Source organism: Misgurnus anguillicaudatus, chromosome 2 (genome assembly GCF_027580225.2).
Source record: "Misgurnus anguillicaudatus chromosome 2, ASM2758022v2, whole genome shotgun sequence".
NCBI classification, from domain to species: Eukaryota; Metazoa; Chordata; class Actinopteri; order Cypriniformes; family Cobitidae; genus Misgurnus; species Misgurnus anguillicaudatus.
In genome coordinates this window covers 11,069,768-11,088,981 of record NC_073338.2, presented here as the reverse complement: position 1 = coordinate 11,088,981, position 19,214 = coordinate 11,069,768, and the positions used below count along the sequence as shown (strand labels likewise).

At 33.8% G+C, this 19,214-nt stretch overlaps 1 protein-coding gene across 2 annotated transcripts; it reads left to right on the top strand.

Annotated features, from left to right (window-relative positions):
- Positions 1-200: 200 nt before the first annotated feature.
- exoc3 (exocyst complex component 3) lies at positions 201-18,305 on the top strand. Of its 2 annotated transcripts, none has more exons than XM_073872741.1 (13): positions 201-364; positions 852-1,028; positions 1,150-1,369; positions 1,447-2,128; positions 2,710-2,827; positions 5,378-5,503; positions 5,718-5,818; positions 5,908-6,019; positions 6,176-6,316; positions 6,401-6,523; positions 7,827-7,988; positions 17,303-17,424; positions 17,529-18,305. In XM_073872741.1, the coding sequence occupies exons 2-13, from the start codon at positions 885-887 to the stop codon at positions 17,731-17,733; spliced, it is 2,256 nt and encodes a 751-aa protein (XP_073728842.1). In that variant the 5' UTR covers positions 201-364; positions 852-884; the 3' UTR covers positions 17,734-18,305. The 2 variants fall into 2 exon arrangements, with proteins under 2 accessions (XP_073728842.1, XP_073728843.1); XM_073872742.1 differs by having other exon boundaries at positions 204-364; positions 826-1,028.
- Positions 18,306-19,214: the final 909 nt, after the last annotated feature.

Below are 19,214 nucleotides of genomic sequence, written 5' to 3'. Positions count from 1 at the left end.
AAGATCCAATGATTTATTTTATTGACCAACCACTAAAATATTTTTTTAAATGTGAAAATATTACAACAAATGTGTGTGTGCATTTTTTTAAATGCCTTTCTAAGAAGATAACCTGAAAAACTGAAAGTTGTTGAATAATATTCAAGCAGAGAAGATTTTATTGCGTAAAATCTGCGCAATGCGCAAAGCGTGACGCACAGTTGATGTTCTCGGAGCAGCCGCGTCGTCGTCATCTGACCGAGTGTGGGGCGGCACCAGGAAGACGCAGCTGATATGACAGACAGTAAATAAACTCGTTTGAAAAGAAAACTTCAATGAGCAGCTTGTAATAACGCATCATTCATCAAATAAACACCGCGTCCGGGTGAGTAATTCTACTTGGTTTATAGCATTTAATGACTTGCACGAGAGCAAATTTCCTAACGCTAATCCAGCTAGCTGCCTAGCATCTGTCACTTGAGGCCTTTTAGCAGATAAACGCAATGTGTTTTTTTTATTATAACTCACGAAACAGATGTATTCAATCCGATGTACGAGTATCATTTAAACATCTGTTCGTGTTATCCTGGTTGCGCAGCTGACAAACAATAAATATACACACACCACGACCACAACAAACAAAAAGACAAATGCTCACAGATTTGCGTCTTGCTCTCAGTCAAACAGGTTTCATGTTAGTGTTAATGTCTTGTTCGAGTTATTTCTTGTCAGTTCAGTACATTTTACTAGTGTTTACGTCATTTCTTACATTTTGCTAGTGTTTGGCTAATTTCTTATACAATAATTCGTGTAGTTTTACTGGTGTTTGTGTCATTTCTTATACAGTAACATTGGTGTTTGGGTCATTACAGTACCTTTAACCCTGCATCCTGTGAGTGGTTGCTATGGAGGAGACGAACAGAGAGGCTGTTGCTACGGCCGTCCAGAGGGTCGCCGGGATGCTGCAGCGGTCCGATCAGCTGGATAAAGTGGAGCAGTACAGACGCAGAGAGGCGCGCAAGAAAGCATCTGTAGAGGCCAGGTTAAAGGCAACCCTCTTTTCATTTTTAACTTTTGATTTCTTTTTAATGTCTGTCTGCCCATTAAATGCACAATCATTCATTCGATGAATTCACTGAAAGCAACCCTTTGTCTTCATCACTCCATCAGGCAGCGATTCAGTCTCAGTTGGACGGGGTACGAACAGGCCTCACGCAGCTGCACAATGCACTGTGCGACGTGAAGGACATCCAGACCTCGCTTGCGGACGTCAGTAAGGACTGGAGGCAGAGCATCAACACTATAGAGAGCCTGAAGGATGTGAAAGATGCCGTGGTCCAACACAGTCAGCTGGCGTCTGCTGTGGAAAACCTTAAAAACATTTTCTCGGGTGAGTTGTGTCATCAGTATGATATAATTGCGTGTATGTACATATATTACATGATGTATTTTTGCATATTCCTACAGTTCCTGAGATCGCACGAGAGACTCAAGAATTGATCGAACAGGGCAATCTGCTTCCAGCTCACCGCAGGCTAATGGACCTGGAGTGTTCACGAGACGACCTCATGTACGAGCAGTACCGCATGGACAGCAAGAACGTCCACGACATGAACCTGATTCGCTGCTACTTCGGCGAGGTTCAGGGCCTTTCGGATGAACTCTCCAAACAGCTCTGGATGGTCCTCCAGCGCGCCATGGTCACCGTGCGGCGCGATCCTACCATGCTGGTGTCAGTGATTCGAATCATCGAGCGCGAAGAGAAGATCGATCGCAAAATGCTGGACCGCAAGAAGCAGATGGGGTTCATCCCACCTGGAAGACCCAAATGTTGGAAAAATCGCATGAACGAAGTCTTGGAAGGCACGGTGAGCGCCCGCATCGAGGGCACGCAGTCTGAGACGCGAGAATCCGACAAGATGTGGCTAGTGAGGTTGTTGGAGCTCACCAGGAAGTACGTGTTGGATGATCTGATCGTGGTGAAGAACATGATGGTGCAGTGCTTTCCTCCACACTACAACACATTCCAGGTGTACCTCGATCTCTATCATAAGTCTGTGTCCGCGCGCGTTCAAGAGCTGGCGGCAGAAGATCTGGAGGCCAATGAGATTGTTTCTCTTCTCACCTGGGTCCTCAACACATATAAAAGGTGGGAATCATTTCAAATTGGTTTCTTGAACATGACAATGAGTTCACTGTACTAAAATGGCCCCCACAGTCACCAGATCTCAACCCAATAGAGCATCTTTGGGATGTGGTGGAACGGGAGCTTCCTGCCCTGGATGTGCATCCCACAAATCTCCATCAACTGCAAGATGCTATCCTATCAATATGGGCCAACATATCTAAAAAAAGATTGTTGAATCAATGCCACGTAGAATTAAGGCAGTTCTGAAGGCGAAAGGGAGTCAAACACAGTATTGGTATGGTGTTCCTAATAATCCTTTAGCTGAGTGTATAATAGAATATAATTTTAGGAAAGTTGTCATTGAGAACACACCACCATATGCAAACCTAAGCAAATATTTGTGGCGTGCTCCTGTGGTAGTACTTCCTGTCACCGTGTAAGTTTAGAGATGGGAAGAATACTATCTAGTGGTTGGGATGTAAACTCCAAACGAAATAACTGTCATGAATCTTTGGGAAAAAAATTGAGAATTGATCAAGTATGGTTAAACTAAGTACCACGGTACTCACGCCTAATGTGATATCTCATTCTTTCTCCGGCAGTGTGGAGATGATGGGTCACCCTGATCTTCAGCCCGAATGTGACTTGAAGCAGTTGGAGCCGCTGTTACCTGAACATGTGGTGGATGATTTGCTGGGCAAATACCTCAAGACATTTACTGTAAGTAAAACCCTTTTTGTTGTTATATTTAATGAATTTGTTTATGTACACTAGAACCAAAATATATTTTACAGACTTTGATTTGAGCAGTCAGGCCCGTACACACGTTTAAGACATAATTGGGTCAGTGAAAAAACGGTTCGGCAAGATGAGAAATTCAAAAAAATTGTAAACTTGTTTTAAAGGTGCAGTGTGTAAATTTTAGCGGCATCTAGTGGTGAGGTTGCAAATTGCAACCAAAGGCTCAGTCCACTGCTCATCCCTCACTTTTGAAACACACAGAGAAGCTACGATAGCCGCCAATGGAAATACATATCTTGGTCGGCTTAGTAAACTTAGTAAAAAAGTTTGTCCGTTAAAGGAATAGTCTACTCATTTTCAATATTAAAATATGTTATTACCTTAACTAAGAATTGTTGATACATCCCTCTATCATCTGTGTGCGTGCACGTAAGCGCTGGAGCGCGCTGCGACACTTCGATAGCATTTAGCTTAGCCACATTCATTCAATGCTACCAATCAGAGATAAAGTTAGAAGTGACCAAACACATCAACGTTTTTCCTATTTAAGACGAGTAGTTACACGAGCAAGTTTGGTGGTACAAAATAAAACGTAGCGCTTTTAAAAGAGGAACTATATTTTATTGCGTAATAGCACTTTTGGGAGTACTTCGACTCGCCTGAAAAGTTCGCTCCCCTTCTCCCTCTCATAATAGGAGAGGGAGGGAGTTACTGCGCCGAGTCGAAGTACTCCCAAAAGTGCTATTACGCCATAAAATATAGTTCCTAACACACGCTGTTTCTGCATTTCTGATGTTAATCTGGAGTACCTATAGAGTAGTATGACATCCTTTATATCTCTGAAGAGTCTTTAGTTTAATCAGATTTATAAAAGAAAGATTAGCTTTACCGAATCTTTCCGATAACGTACGAAAAAATGAAGAAGGAGGAGTTACTACCGCGGAAGGAGCGAGTACGAGTCATGCAACACTATACAACACCGTTTTAACTGATGATTCACTACATGTTCGTGTCATTTATATAATATGCACGCGACTATTTCCAACATAAGACAGAAGTCTTACTTACCGCGTGCAACTCGTCATGACCCGGTTGGGAAAATCCACAGCATCAAACACACACGCAAAACTCCGCTGCTAATCTGGATAATAAACTATATCCATTGTTTCCATAAGGCCGGATTTCTTCTCCTTACATCCAAAAACACACTTCTTCTTGTGTGCCATTGTTGACTTTTGAAATTAAACAAGGCTGAGTGGCGTGATAAGCTGTTAGCAGCTCTAGCGTCTCTCGCTGATTGACGGGTGGGCGGGGTTTTCCGGGGGAAGTTTTCCGGTGGAAGCCCATATAAAGAAGTGATAGGTATAGAAAACCCCTGAAACGTCAGTTAGAACTGTAATCGAAAAAAACTTTCCGAAACTTGTACGAACCCTGGCGAAGTGCATTCGGCACAGAAATACTCTGTAACACGTCCAACTGCTGTTTTGACACTTTGCCTACGTTTAGCATGAGGAAACAACTCGATAACTGTGTTAATAAGTCAGAATGCTTGAAATACCATTAAGCCCCCCCTTTAAGGGCTTCTGTAGAAACATGGCGGCACAAAATGGCGACTTCCATGTAAGGGGGGACCCTTGCGTATGTAGATAAAAAAAGTCTAATTTAATGTAATAAAAACATAATGGTTCATTATAAAAAGGTCTTTATACACCCCTGATCATATAGTTTTGTATATTACTTTGCATTTCTGTCAAGAGATTTTTCTAAAAATTACACACTGCACCTTTAAAAGCATGCATCAGGTTTATTTCAATGCACATAGTGTATTTATGTTAATTTCATGCAATAAAAAATTACATTTGCACCATTTTTATGAAAGTTAAGACTGAATGGACCTGAAAATGTCAAATGGTGTAACTGTCAATTGTGCCAAAGAATGAGAAATATTGCATTTTTTATTTACCTTGATGGCAGGTAAGCGTAATCATCCAAAAAAAAAATTGAAATATCATTTTATTAGTTATTTCTAAATGTAAATTTGAATGCGTTTTTGTAATATTTGTCCTGGCATATGCTGAAAACAGATCTGTCTAAATAATTTTTGACAAATGATGTAAAAATGTATGTAAAAATACACATTAAACTAAATGATTATATTTTATTCCATTTGTTTATGAATATATATTTATATTTTAATTAAAAAATAATAGTTACACCAATTGACACAGACTGGTTACACCACACTGACATTTTTGCAGTTATCCCCCAAATATTCTGTCAAAATGAAATAAAACCAGAAATTTTAGACTTGGTCCTCAAAAAAGAGAATGTATGCAAGAAATCTGCAAATTTATTTTGAAATTTTAACCCTTTACATTTTATTTATCCGTACAGACACAAAATAATTACTGTCACGTCATTGACCCAAGTAATAAAAATGGCATATTTTTACATTTAACTTTAATGTAATTCAGTAAATTAGCAATTGTTTAGTTGAACATGTATTTACTTTTTTCCTATTGTGTCTAGTCGAACATCACAGGCTGGCTGCGGAAAGCTCTGGAAACGGATAAGAAGGATTGGCAGAAAGAGACGGAGCCTGAGGCCGACCAGGACGGCTACTATCAGACCACCTTACCTGCCATTGTCTTCCAGGTGCAACATCTCAAAAAACAACAACACAATTCAAGATGATTGACAGAATAAAAATTAAACGCATGAACATCACACCGGTCTTACGCTAACAGTCACCAGTGTCATTTGAAGAATTGAGATCAAAAATATGACTCGTTTAATTTATAAAAAGGTTACTTCTGGGCTTGAAATGACATTTTGGTTTATACACAAATGCTCTTCTTCATATGTTCAGATGTTTGAGCAGAACCTTCAGGTTGCAGCTCAGATCAGCGAGATGTTTAAAGAGCAGGTGCTAAAAGTCTGTCTGAAGCAGATGAACTCATTCCTTGTAAGGTACTGTGGTCTCAATAAGAGCCATTTGATTTGACAGAAATCGTTATTAAGATGCTAGTTGAGTAACTGGCGCTCTGTCCGTCACGCAGGTACCGAGAGGAGGCTATTGTTTATAAGGACGAGCATCTGAAAGATCGCCAGAAGCCACAGTGCTACGTTCAGTACATGATCGCCATCATCAACAACTGCCAAACCTTTAAGTAAGTATCTCAACCAGTAAGGTTAAATCTGTCAAGTCCTCATTTACTCGCCCTCAATAGTATTTTGCTAATAGTAATTCAGCTAAGAATGCACTGTAAGGTTGCCAGATGTATACATTGACTGTAGATGTAACAAATGAAATGTGTTTGTTTTAAGGAGTCTATTAATAGTCTAAAGAGGAAGTATTCCCAGTCGACTGAACCCACCCAAAATGACGCTGCCATTGATAAACTCCTGAACGAAGTGGCCAAAGACGGCTGTCAGTTCCTGCTGGACGAGGTTTTCCTGGACTTGGAGGTACACGCGCTTAATGTCTTCTGCTGGTCGAGGTTAACATGTTGAGATGGATTGAATATTGACTGTATTTTGTTTTCTGGACAGCATCACCTGAATGAGCTCCTGACCAGGAAGTGGTTGACAGGCTCTCATGCGGTGGACACCATCTGTGTGACCGTAGAAGACTACTTTAATGACTTTTCCAAAATCAAGACGCCTTATAATCAGGTATGCATGCACAACACCTGTGAGTTTTACTTGTTATAACAAACAAATGTGCAAAATCAGCATTATAACAAGACTATAATTACAGTTTGGAGTAGATCTGAATGAGTATTTCTGGGTTTTTTGATTGTATGAGTCTCAGAGGCTCACTGACATTGTTAGATGTCCAAATATCAGTTGCAAACTGATTGTTGCAATGGGATTGGTTTGTAACTGGCTGCGTGCGTGTGTGAGTAGGGATAGGCACGAGTACTCGAGCACTCGAATGTGGCATCGATGATCATCATAAAGATCAACATTTTTTTTTTGTTATGGCGCCATTTGGAGATCTGACTTGTTAGCTTTACAAGCGCCTGTGCACAGACCGAACGGCGTATGACATCAGTACCTTGCGAATCAATTGCGACTTTGGGTAAAATGCAGAGCTCGTCAGTGTCACTATTTACTCAGTCGTCCAATCACAGTAGAGGAGAGGCGGGAAAAAAAACACACCAACTCGCGCATTGTACAACAACAGATAAGCAAAACAGAAGTATCATAGCAACTAAAGCACCTCGGCTGTAAAAACGGCGTCAAGTGCCAACACTTTCATGCGTTTTCATGAGCACCTGACGTTTTAAAGGGACAATGTGTAGTTTTTAAAGTATTTTATTAGTCAAAATCAATGTCTTTATTCATAAATATGTCCTCTTTGGTGTCAAATGACCTCTGGCGATGATCTGACTTTACTTTGTAAGCTTAGAATTTCTTCTCTTTACTTACATTAAACGGGTAAGTCCAAGAAGACTTCCATGTCATTTCGCCATATGGAGAAACTATAATAGCAGAGAGGGACAAAAAGCACTAGCCTAATGCAACGCGTTTTCGTTCAGAAAACGTTAACCAGCTGAAACGGACAAGGAGATTAGTGATTACATAACGGCTACCGTAGTTGCAATACGCATTTGAAAAAGCGAGGCACTAGAGAGCACTATTCGTTTGAATGCAAAATACAATTTTACCACTACTTATTGTCCCTTTAATGCTTTGGTGGTCACACTACTAGACCATGCAAATATTTTTCGGACATACATGGGCGGGAGCGCTTTATCACTATAAGTTCTTTGGCTTCATCCATATTTGCTTTCCAATAGAGAAAACGATTTTCTTTTTGCAACCCCGTAATAAACACCACCGACATGTATTCATGGTGCACGCACACATACTACAGTGTATGAAGTATGTCTGTTTCATACTGGTTATTTTACTATGGTTTATATATGGCTTATGCAATCAGATTTGAGACTATTTGTTATGTGTACACCAGGAAATGACGAGTGATGCTCATCGGCGGGTGGTGGTGGAGTATCTGAAAGCCATCATGCAGAAGCGCATCTCATTTAAGAACGCTGATGAGAGGAAGGAGGGTGCTGACAGAATGAATAAAGAGGCGGAGCAATTCAAATTCCTCTTCAGGAAACTCACCGCTGTGAGTCTCACCACATGTCACACAAGACAATACTTACTATATTTGTCCTGTTGTGTATTTTTATATATACAACCATACGGCAAAAATATATATTGCCAGAAATTTCAGATATAATTTCAAATATGTTTTGAAATATATTTCAGCACATATTGGCCATTTTTATATATTTCAAAATATATTTCTGCACATATTGGCCATTTTTTGTATATTTCAAAATATATTTCAGCACATATTGGCCATTTTTTGTATATTTCAAAATATATTTCAGCACATATTGGCCGTTTTTTGTATACTTCAAAATATATTTCAGCACATATTGGCCATTTTTTGTATATTTCAAAATATATTTCAGCACATATTGGCCATTTTTTGTATATTTCAAAATATATTTCAGCACATATTGGCCATTTTTTGTATATTTCAAAATATATTTCAGCACATATTGGCCGTTTTTTGTATATTTCAAAATATATTTCAGCACGTATTGGCCATTTTTTGTATATTTCAAAATATATTTCTGCACATATTGGCCATTTTTTGTATACTTCAAAATATATTTCAGCACATATTGGCCATTTTTTGTATATTTCAAAATATATTTCAGCACGTATTGGCCATTTTTTGTATATTTCAAAATATATTTCAGCACATATTGGCCATTTTTTGTATATTTCAAAATATATTTCAGCACATATTGGCCATTTTTTGTATACTTCAAAATATATTTCAGCACATATTGGCCGTTTTTTGTATACTTCAAAATATATTTCAGCACGTATTGGCCATTTTTTGTATACTTCAAAATATATTTCAGCACGTATTGGCCATTTTTTGTATACTTCAAAATATATTTCAGCACATATTGGCCGTTTTTTGTATATTTCAAAATATATTTCAGCACGTATTGGCCGTTTTTTGTATACTTCAAAATATATTTCAGCACGTATTGGCCGTTTTTTGTATATTTCAAAATATATTTCAGCACGTATTGGCCGTTTTTTGTATACTTCAAAATATATTTCAGCACGTATTGGCCGTTTTTTGTATACTTCAAAATATATTTCAGCACGTATTGGCCATTTATTGTATATTTCAAAATATATTTCAGCACATATTGGCCATTTTTTTGTATATTTCAAAATATATTTCAGCACATATTGGCCATTTTTTGTATATTTCAAAATTTATTTCAGCACATATTGGCCATTTTTTTTGTATATTTCAAAATATATTTCAGCACATATTGGCCATTTTTTTTGTATATTTCAAAATATATTTCAGCACATATTGGCCATTTTTTTTTGTATATTTCAAAATATATTTCAGCACATATTGGCCATTTTTTTTTTGTATATTTCAAAATATATTTCAGCACATATTGGCCATTTTTTTTTTGTATATTTCAAAATATATTTCAGCACGTATTGGCCGTTTTTTGTATATTTCAAAATATATTTCAGCACGTATTGGCCGTTTTTTGTATATTTCAAAATATATTTCAGCACGTATTGGCCGTTTTTTGTATACTTCAAAATATATTTCAGCACGTATTGGCCGTTTTTTGTATACTTCAAAATATATTTCAGCACGTATTGGCCGTTTTTTGTATATTTCAAAATATATTTCAGCACGTATTGGCCGTTTTTTGTATACTTCAAAATATATTTCAGCACGTATTGGCCGTTTTTTGTATATTTCAAAATATATTTCAGCACGTATTGGCCGTTTTTTGTATACTTCAAAATATATTTCAGCACGTATTGGCCGTTTTTTGTATACTTCAAAATATATTTCAGCACGTATTGGCCGTTTTTTGTATACTTCAAAATATATTTCAGCACGTATTGGCCGTTTTTTGTATATTTCAAAATATATTTCAGCACGTATTGGCAGTTTTTTGTATACTTCAAAATATATTTCAGCACGTATTGGCAGTTTTTTGTATACTTCAAAATATATTTCAGCACGTATTGGCCATTTTTTGTATATTTCAAAATATATTTCAGCACGTATTGGCCGTTTTTTGTATACTTCAAAATATATTTCAGCACGTATTGGCCGTTTTTTGTATACTTCAAAATATATTTCAGCACGTATTGGCCGTTTTTTGTATACTTCAAAATATATTTCAGCACGTATTGGCCGTTTTTTGTATACTTCAAAATATATTTCAGCACGTATTGGCCGTTTTTTGTATACTTCAAAATATATTTCAGCACGTATTGGCCGTTTTTTGTATATTTCAAAATATATTTCAGCACGTATTGGCCGTTTTTTGTATATTTCAAAATATATTTCAGCACGTATTGGCCGTTTTTTTTGTATATTTCAAAATATATTTCAGCACGTATTGGCCATTTTTTGTATATTTCAAAATATATTTCAGCACGTATTGGCCATTTTTTGTATATTTCAAAATATATTTCAGCACGTATTGGCCGTTTTTTGTATACTTCAAAATATATTTCAGCACGTATTGGCCATGTTTTTTGTATATTTCAAAATATATTTCAGCACGTATTGGCCATTTTTTTTGTATATTTCAAAATATATTTCAGCACGTATTGGCCATTTTTTTTGTATATTTCAAAATATATTTCAGCACGTATTGGCCGTTTTTTGTATACTTCAAAATATATTTCAGCACGTATTGGCCGTTTTTTGTATATTTCAAAATATATTTCAGCACGTATTGGCCGTTTTTTGTATATTTCAAAATATATTTCAGCACGTATTGGCCGTTTTTTTTGTATATTTCAAAATATATTTCAGCACGTATTGGCCGTTTTTTTTGTATATTTCAAAATATATTTCAGCACGTATTGGCCATTTTTTTTGTATATTTCAAAATATATTTCAGCACGTATTGGCCATTTTTTGTATATTTCAAAATATATTTCAGCACGTATTGGCCATTTTTTTTGTATATTTCAAAATATATTTCAGCACGTATTGGCCATTTTTTTTGTATATTTCAAAATATATTTCAGCACGTATTGGCCATTTTTTGTATACTTCAAAATATATTTCAGCACGTATTGGCCGTTTTTTGTATACTTCAAAATATATTTCAGCACGTATTGGCCATTTTTTTTGTATATTTCAAAATATATTTCAGCACGTATTGGCCATTTTTTGTATACTTCAAAATATATTTCAGCACGTATTGGCCGTTTTTTGTATACTTCAAAATATATTTCAGCACGTATTGGCCGTTTTTTGTATACTTCAAAATATATTTCAGCACGTATTGGCCGTTTTTTGTATACTTCAAAATATATTTCAGCACGTATTGGCCGTTTTTTGTATACTTCAAAATATATTTCAGCACGTATTGGCCGTTTTTTTGTATATTTCAAAATATATTTCAGCACATATTGGCCATTTTTTGTATATTTCAAAATATATTTCAGCACATATTGGCCATTTTTTTGTATATTTCAAAATATATTTCAGCACATATTGGCCGTTTTTTTGTATACTTCAAAATATATTTCAGCACATATTGGCCATTTTTTTGTATATTTCAAAATATATTTCAGCACATATTGGCCATTTTTTTGTATATTTCAAAATATATTTCAGCACATATTGGCCATTTTTTTGTATATTTCAAAATATATTTCAGCACATATTGGCCATTTTTTTGTATACTTCAAAATATATTTCAGCACATATTGGCCATTTTTTTGTATACTTCAAAATATATTTCAGCACATATTGGCCATTTTTTTGTATATTTCAAAATATATTTCAGCACATATTGGCCATTTTTTTGTATACTTCAAAATATATTTCAGCACATATTGGCCATTTTTTTGTATATTTCAAAATATATTTCAGCACATATTGGCCGTTTTTTGTATACTTCAAAATATATTTCAGCACGTATTGGCCGTTTTTTGTATATTTCAAAATATATTTCAGCACGTATTGGCCATTTTTTTGTATATTTCAAAATATATTTCAGCACATATTGGCCATTTTTTTGTATATTTCAAAATATATTTCAGCACGTATTGGCCATTTTTTGTATATTTCAAAATATATTTCAGCACGTATTGGCCATTTTTTGTATATTTCAAAATATATTTCAGCACGTATTGGCCATTTTTTGTATATTTCAAAATATATTTCAGCACGTATTGGCCGTTTTTTGTATACTTCAAAATATATTTCAGCACGTATTGGCCGTTTTTTGTATATTTCAAAATATATTTCAGCACGTATTGGCCATTTTTTTTGTATATTTCAAAATATATTTCAGCACGTATTGGCCGTTTTTTGTATACTTCAAAATATATTTCAGCACGTATTGGCCATTTTTTGTATACTTCAAAATATATTTCAGCACGTATTGGCCGTTTTTTGTATATTTCAAAATATATTTCAGCACGTATTGGCCGTTTTTTGTATATTTCAAAATATATTTCAGCACGTATTGGCCGTTTTTTTTGTATATTTCAAAATATATTTCAGCACGTATTGGCCGTTTTTTTTGTATATTTCAAAATATATTTCAGCACGTATTGGCCATTTTTTTTGTATATTTCAAAATATATTTCAGCACGTATTGGCCATTTTTTGTATACTTCAAAATATATTTCAGCACGTATTGGCCATTTTTTGTATACTTCAAAATATATTTCAGCACGTATTGGCCATTTTTTTTGTATATTTCAAAATATATTTCAGCACGTATTGGCCATTTTTTTTGTATATTTCAAAATATATTTCAGCACGTATTGGCCATTTTTTTTGTATATTTCAAAATATATTTCAGCACGTATTGGCCATTTTTTGTATACTTCAAAATATATTTCAGCACGTATTGGCCGTTTTTTGTATACTTCAAAATATATTTCAGCACGTATTGGCCATTTTTTTTGTATATTTCAAAATATATTTCAGCACGTATTGGCCATTTTTTGTATACTTCAAAATATATTTCAGCACGTATTGGCCGTTTTTTGTATACTTCAAAATATATTTCAGCACGTATTGGCCGTTTTTTGTATACTTCAAAATATATTTCAGCACGTATTGGCCGTTTTTTGTATACTTCAAAATATATTTCAGCACGTATTGGCCGTTTTTTGTATACTTCAAAATATATTTCAGCACGTATTGGCCGTTTTTTTGTATATTTCAAAATATATTTCAGCACATATTGGCCATTTTTTGTATATTTCAAAATATATTTCAGCACATATTGGCCATTTTTTTGTATATTTCAAAATATATTTCAGCACATATTGGCCGTTTTTTTGTATACTTCAAAATATATTTCAGCACATATTGGCCATTTTTTTGTATACTTCAAAATATATTTCAGCACGTATTGGCCGTTTTTTTGTATATTTCAAAATATATTTCAGCACATATTGGCCATTTTTTGTATATTTCAAAATATATTTCAGCACATATTGGCCATTTTTTTGTATACTTCAAAATATATTTCAGCACATATTGGCCATTTTTTTGTATATTTCAAAATATATTTCAGCACATATTGGCCATTTTTTTGTATACTTCAAAATATATTTCAGCACATATTGGCCATTTTTTTGTATATTTCAAAATATATTTCAGCACATATTGGCCGTTTTTTGTATACTTCAAAATATATTTCAGCACATATTGGCCATTTTTTTGTATGTTTCAAAATATATTTCGGCACATATCGGCCATTTTTTTGTATATTTCAAAATATATTTCGGAACATATCGGCCATTTTTTTGTATACTTCAAAATATATTTCAGCACGTATTGGCCATTTTTTGTATACTTCAAAATATATTTCAGCACGTATTGGCCGTTTTTTGTATACTTCAAAATATATTTCAGCACATATTGGCCATTTATTGTATTTTTCAAAATATATTTCGGCACATATCGGCAATTTTTTTGTATATTTCAAAATATATTTCGGCACATATCGGCAATTTTTTGTATATTTCAAAATCTATTTCGGCACATATCGGCCATTTTTTGTATATTTCAAAATATATTTCAGCACATATTGGCCATTTTTTTTGTATATTTCAAAATATATTTCAGCACATATTGGCCATTTTTTTTTGTATATTTCAAAATATATTTCAGCACATATTGGCCATTTTTTTTTGTATATTTCAAAATATATTTCAGCACATATTGGCCATTTTTTTTTTGTATATTTCAAAATATATTTCAGCACATATTGGCCGTTTTTTGTATATTTCAAAATATATTTCAGCACGTATTGGCCGTTTTTTGTATACTTCAAAATATATTTCAGCACGTATTGGCCATTTTTTGTATATTTCAAAATATATTTCAGCACATATTGGCCGTTTTTTGTATATTTCAAAATATATTTCAGCACGTATTGGCCGTTTTTTGTATACTTCAAAATATATTTCAGCACGTATTGGCCGTTTTTTGTATACTTCAAAATATATTTCAGCACGTATTGGCCGTTTTTTGTATACTTCAAAATATATTTCAGCACGTATTGGCCGTTTTTTGTATACTTCAAAATATATTTCAGCACGTATTGGCCGTTTTTTGTATACTTCAAAATATATTTCAGCACGTATTGGCCGTTTTTTGTATATTTCAAAATATATTTCAGCACGTATTGGCCGTTTTTTGTATACTTCAAAATATATTTCAGCACGTATTGGCCATTTTTTGTATATTTCAAAATATATTTCAGCACGTATTGGCCGTTTTTTGTATACTTCAAAATATATTTCAGCACGTATTGGCCGTTTTTTGTATACTTCAAAATATATTTCAGCACGTATTGGCCGTTTTTTGTATACTTCAAAATATATTTCAGCACGTATTGGCCGTTTTTTGTATACTTCAAAATATATTTCAGCACGTATTGGCCGTTTTTTGTATACTTCAAAATATATTTCAGCACGTATTGGCCGTTTTTTGTATACTTCAAAATATATTTCAGCACGTATTGGCCGTTTTTTGTATACTTCAAAATATATTTCAGCACGTATTGGCCGTTTTTTGTATATTTCAAAATATATTTCAGCACGTATTGGCCGTTTTTTGTATACTTCAAAATATATTTCAGCACGTATTGGCCGTTTTTTGTATACTTCAAAATATATTTCAGCACGTATTGGCCGTTTTTTGTATATTTCAAAATATATTTCAGCACGTATTGGCCGTTTTTTGTATACTTCAAAATATATTTCAGCACGTATTGGCCATTTTTTGTATACTTCAAAATATATTTCAGCACGTATTGGCCGTTTTTTGTATATTTCAAAATATATTTCAGCACGTATTGGCCGTTTTTTGTATACTTCAAAATATATTTCAGCACGTATTGGCCGTTTTTTGTATACTTCAAAATATATTTCAGCACGTATTGGCCGTTTTTTGTATACTTCAAAATATATTTCAGCACGTATTGGCCGTTTTTTGTATACTTCAAAATATATTTCAGCACGTATTGGCCGTTTTTTGTATACTTCAAAATATATTTCAGCACGTATTGGCCATTTTTTGTATACTTCAAAATATATTTCAGCACGTATTGGCCGTTTTTTGTATACTTCAAAATATATTTCAGCACGTATTGGCCGTTTTTTGTATACTTCAAAATATATTTCAGCACGTATTGGCCGTTTTTTGTATACTTCAAAATATATTTCAGCACGTATTGGCCGTTTTTTGTATACTTCAAAATATATTTCAGCACGTATTGGCCGTTTTTTGTATACTTCAAAATATATTTCAGCACGTATTGGCCGTTTTTTGTATATTTCAAAATATATTTCAGCACGTATTGGCCGTTTTTTGTATACTTCAAAATATATTTCAGCACGTATTGGCCGTTTTTTTTGTATATTTCAAAATATATTTCAGCACATATTGGCCATTTTTTTTGTATATTTCAAAATATATTTCAGCACGTATTGGCCGTTTTTTGTATACTTCAAAATATATTTCAGCACGTATTGGCCGTTTTTTGTATATTTCAAAATATATTTCAGCACGTATTGGCCGTTTTTTGTATACTTCAAAATATATTTCAGCACGTATTGGCCGTTTTTTTTGTATATTTCAAAATATATTTCAGCACGTATTGGCCGTTTTTTGTATATTTCAAAATATATTTCAGCACGTATTGGCCGTTTTTTGTATACTTCAAAATATATTTCAGCACGTATTGGCCGTTTTTTTTGTATATTTCAAAATATATTTCAGCACGTATTGGCCATTTTTTTTGTATATTTCAAAATATATTTCAGCACATATTGGCCATTTTTTTTGTATATTTCAAAATATATTTCAGCACGTATTGGCCGTTTTTTTGTATATTTCAAAATATATTTCAGCACGTATTGGCCGTTTTTTGTATACTTCAAAATATATTTCAGCACGTATTGGCCGTTTTTTTTGTATATTTCAAAATATATTTCAGCACGTATTGGCCATTTTTTTTGTATATTTCAAAATATATTTCAGCACATATTGGCCATTTTTTTTGTATACTTCAAAATATATTTCAGCACATATTGGCCATTTTTTTTGTATATTTCAAAATATATTTCAGCACATATTGGCCATTTTTTTTGTATATTTCAAAATATATTTCAGCACGTATTGGCCATTTTTTGTATACTTCAAAATATATTTCAGCACGTATTGGCCGTTTTTTGTATACTTCAAAATATATTTCAGCACATATTGGCCATTTTTTTTGTATATTTCAAAATATATTTCAGCACATATTGGCCATTTTTTGTATATTTCAAAATATATTTCAGCACATATTGGCCGTTTTTTTTTTGTATATTTCAAAATATATTTCAGCACATATTGGCCATTTTTTTTGTATATTTCAAAATATATTTCAGCACATATTGGCCATTTTTTTTTTGTATATTTCAAAATATATTTCAGCACATATTGGCCATAGTTTATTTTTGCAGTTGAAAATATATGTTATACATACAATATACAATAATTTAAGTTCAAAATAAGTTATACAATAATATATTTTTTGCCGTATGGGTTGTAAAATTTAGGAAATTCGTTTGTTGCCCCTGAAATACATTATATGGTAATATATGCATGTTAAAACTAAATATATTTTAAAATTCATTTATATATTTAAAACACTTTTTTTTTTTTGTGGTATGTGTAATTTCCCTATTTTCTGTTTTATTTTTCTTCGCCTTGTAAAACTGCTTTGAAGCAATGAATCATTGTGAAAAGTGCTATATAAATAAATGTGACTTGACAGCATCAGTCGCTTGTGGAAGAGATGACATTAAATGGCGTTTGTTTGTGTACAGGGGGAGGAGACGGACCGACTGTGTGATTCCATCTCATCGATCGCAGAGGTCTTTAAATTGACAGACCCCGCGCTGCTCTACCTGGAGGTGTCAACTTTGGTGTCCAAGTATCCTGACATCAGGTTAGACATCAGATGATCATTTTTTTTGTTTTATAAATGCAATCCCATAACCCAGTACCACACTACTTTGACATTGAGACGACTTCTTTCTCTCCCTTTATTAGAGAGGAGCACATTGTGGCCTTATTGGCTGTCCGTGGTGATGCCAGTCGCGAGATGAGGCAGATGATCATTGAGACTCTGAACCAAAACAAACCATCCACATCCTCCAATTCTCAGCCCGTCTTCAGAGACATCACGGTGCCGACCATGACCATGACGACCATGACAGCCATGACCTCTATGAATGTACCTAAACTGCTTAAATAATCTGACATCTAGAACATTCATCAAGACACTAAGAGGCCACAGAGGGGAGCGTTGCTTCCCATAATGCACTTTGAAAAACACATTGGCAATATACCTCCGCTCGAGGTCTGTGTAGACGTTGATAGAGAGTTTGATTTATGATGACTTGATGTACAAAAGACTTTGCAGGCATTTAATTTTAATACATTTGTTTCTTCACCCTTGTGTCATTCCAAACATAACTTACTTTTGTAGGACGCAAAGAAATATAAAAAGAGATTTCCTAATCGAAATGAAAAGGATCATAAAGTAAGTCCATGATTTGTGAAGTCTTCTGAAGCAGTAAGATTCATCATTGAGCTCAATCCTGGCGTGATACGATACAAATAATAGGAAAGGGCACTCTGGATTTGGTTATAATGATTGGAATGAGACGTAGATGAATGACTGGGTGAATTTAACTTGAACAAATCACTTGGTTTATTACCCAATGATAAGAAATTGCTTTCTAATGCTTATGTGTAGTTCTTTCACGTGAATAATGTACAGTCACCTTCACTAAATCATTTCAATAAACTTCTGATGCTGATGGATGTCTGTGTTTACACATGTGGCCCATGACTTGCAGCATCTGCTACCCTACACGTACAAACATCTTGCATCACCCTTCATTATATTATATTTCCTATTGGCTGCTCTCTTTCATGTCAATGGAGCTGCTGATGTCATGTATGCATCTGTATTTGTTGTGTGGAAGAAGCAGCCATTATATGAAGTGTTCAAAATTCTTTAAAAATATTCTCACCTTTATGCCATCCCAGATTTACAGGATGACTTTCTTTAGCTGAACACAAATAATTTTTAATTGAAATGCTGTCCCTATAAGTGACTCAATATGAACCCCAAGAAAGAACTCAAATCCACCAAAAAAATAATGTTTGTGTTCTGCTGAAGAAAGGATGGAATAAGAATTTTTTTCTTCAATCTACTTAATACAAGAAAAATTCAGCAGCAAAAAATGTCTTATTCCATTGGCAGATTTTTTGCTTGCATTAAGTAAATTGAAGGAAAAAAATTATTATTCCATCAGTAGATTTTTTTTTGCTTGTTTTAAGCACAAATTCACTTAAATTTGATACGTTTTGTCTAAAAACTAGATTTATTTTCTTAGGTCATTTTGCTCATCAAGAAAATACATCTTGATTTAAGAATTCTTAGATATTTCTACTGAAAACAAGACAAAAAAACTAAGAAAGTAATTTTTTGCAGCATACGAACATAAATATTGGTGGCCACACATTGCCTTGAGTTATAGTTTCAAATATTTGGTCACAAATGGACTCGTTTTCTTCCTAAACATCTTCATATTTATTTCACAAAGCTTAAAGTAAAATATATAAATATTTTGCTTTCTACATCATTGATTCTTGATCCCATCCTGCATCATTTCCCAGCACTGAATATTTTGGATGTCTCCCTTATTGGACCCACCCAATTTAAGT

Bases quoted from the DNA above. Each gene is read 5' to 3' on its own strand.
- exoc3 (XM_073872741.1), top strand. From the start codon at position 885: ATGGAGGAGACGAACAGAGAGGCTGTTGCTACGGCCGTCCAGAGGGTC. The intron at 1,029-1,149 runs GCAACCCTCTTT...TCACTCCATCAG, and splicing joins CTGTAGAGGCCAGGTTAAAG to GCAGCGATTCAGTCTCAGTT. The intron at 6,524-7,826 runs GTATGCATGCAC...TGTGTACACCAG, and splicing joins TCAAGACGCCTTATAATCAG to GAAATGACGAGTGATGCTCA.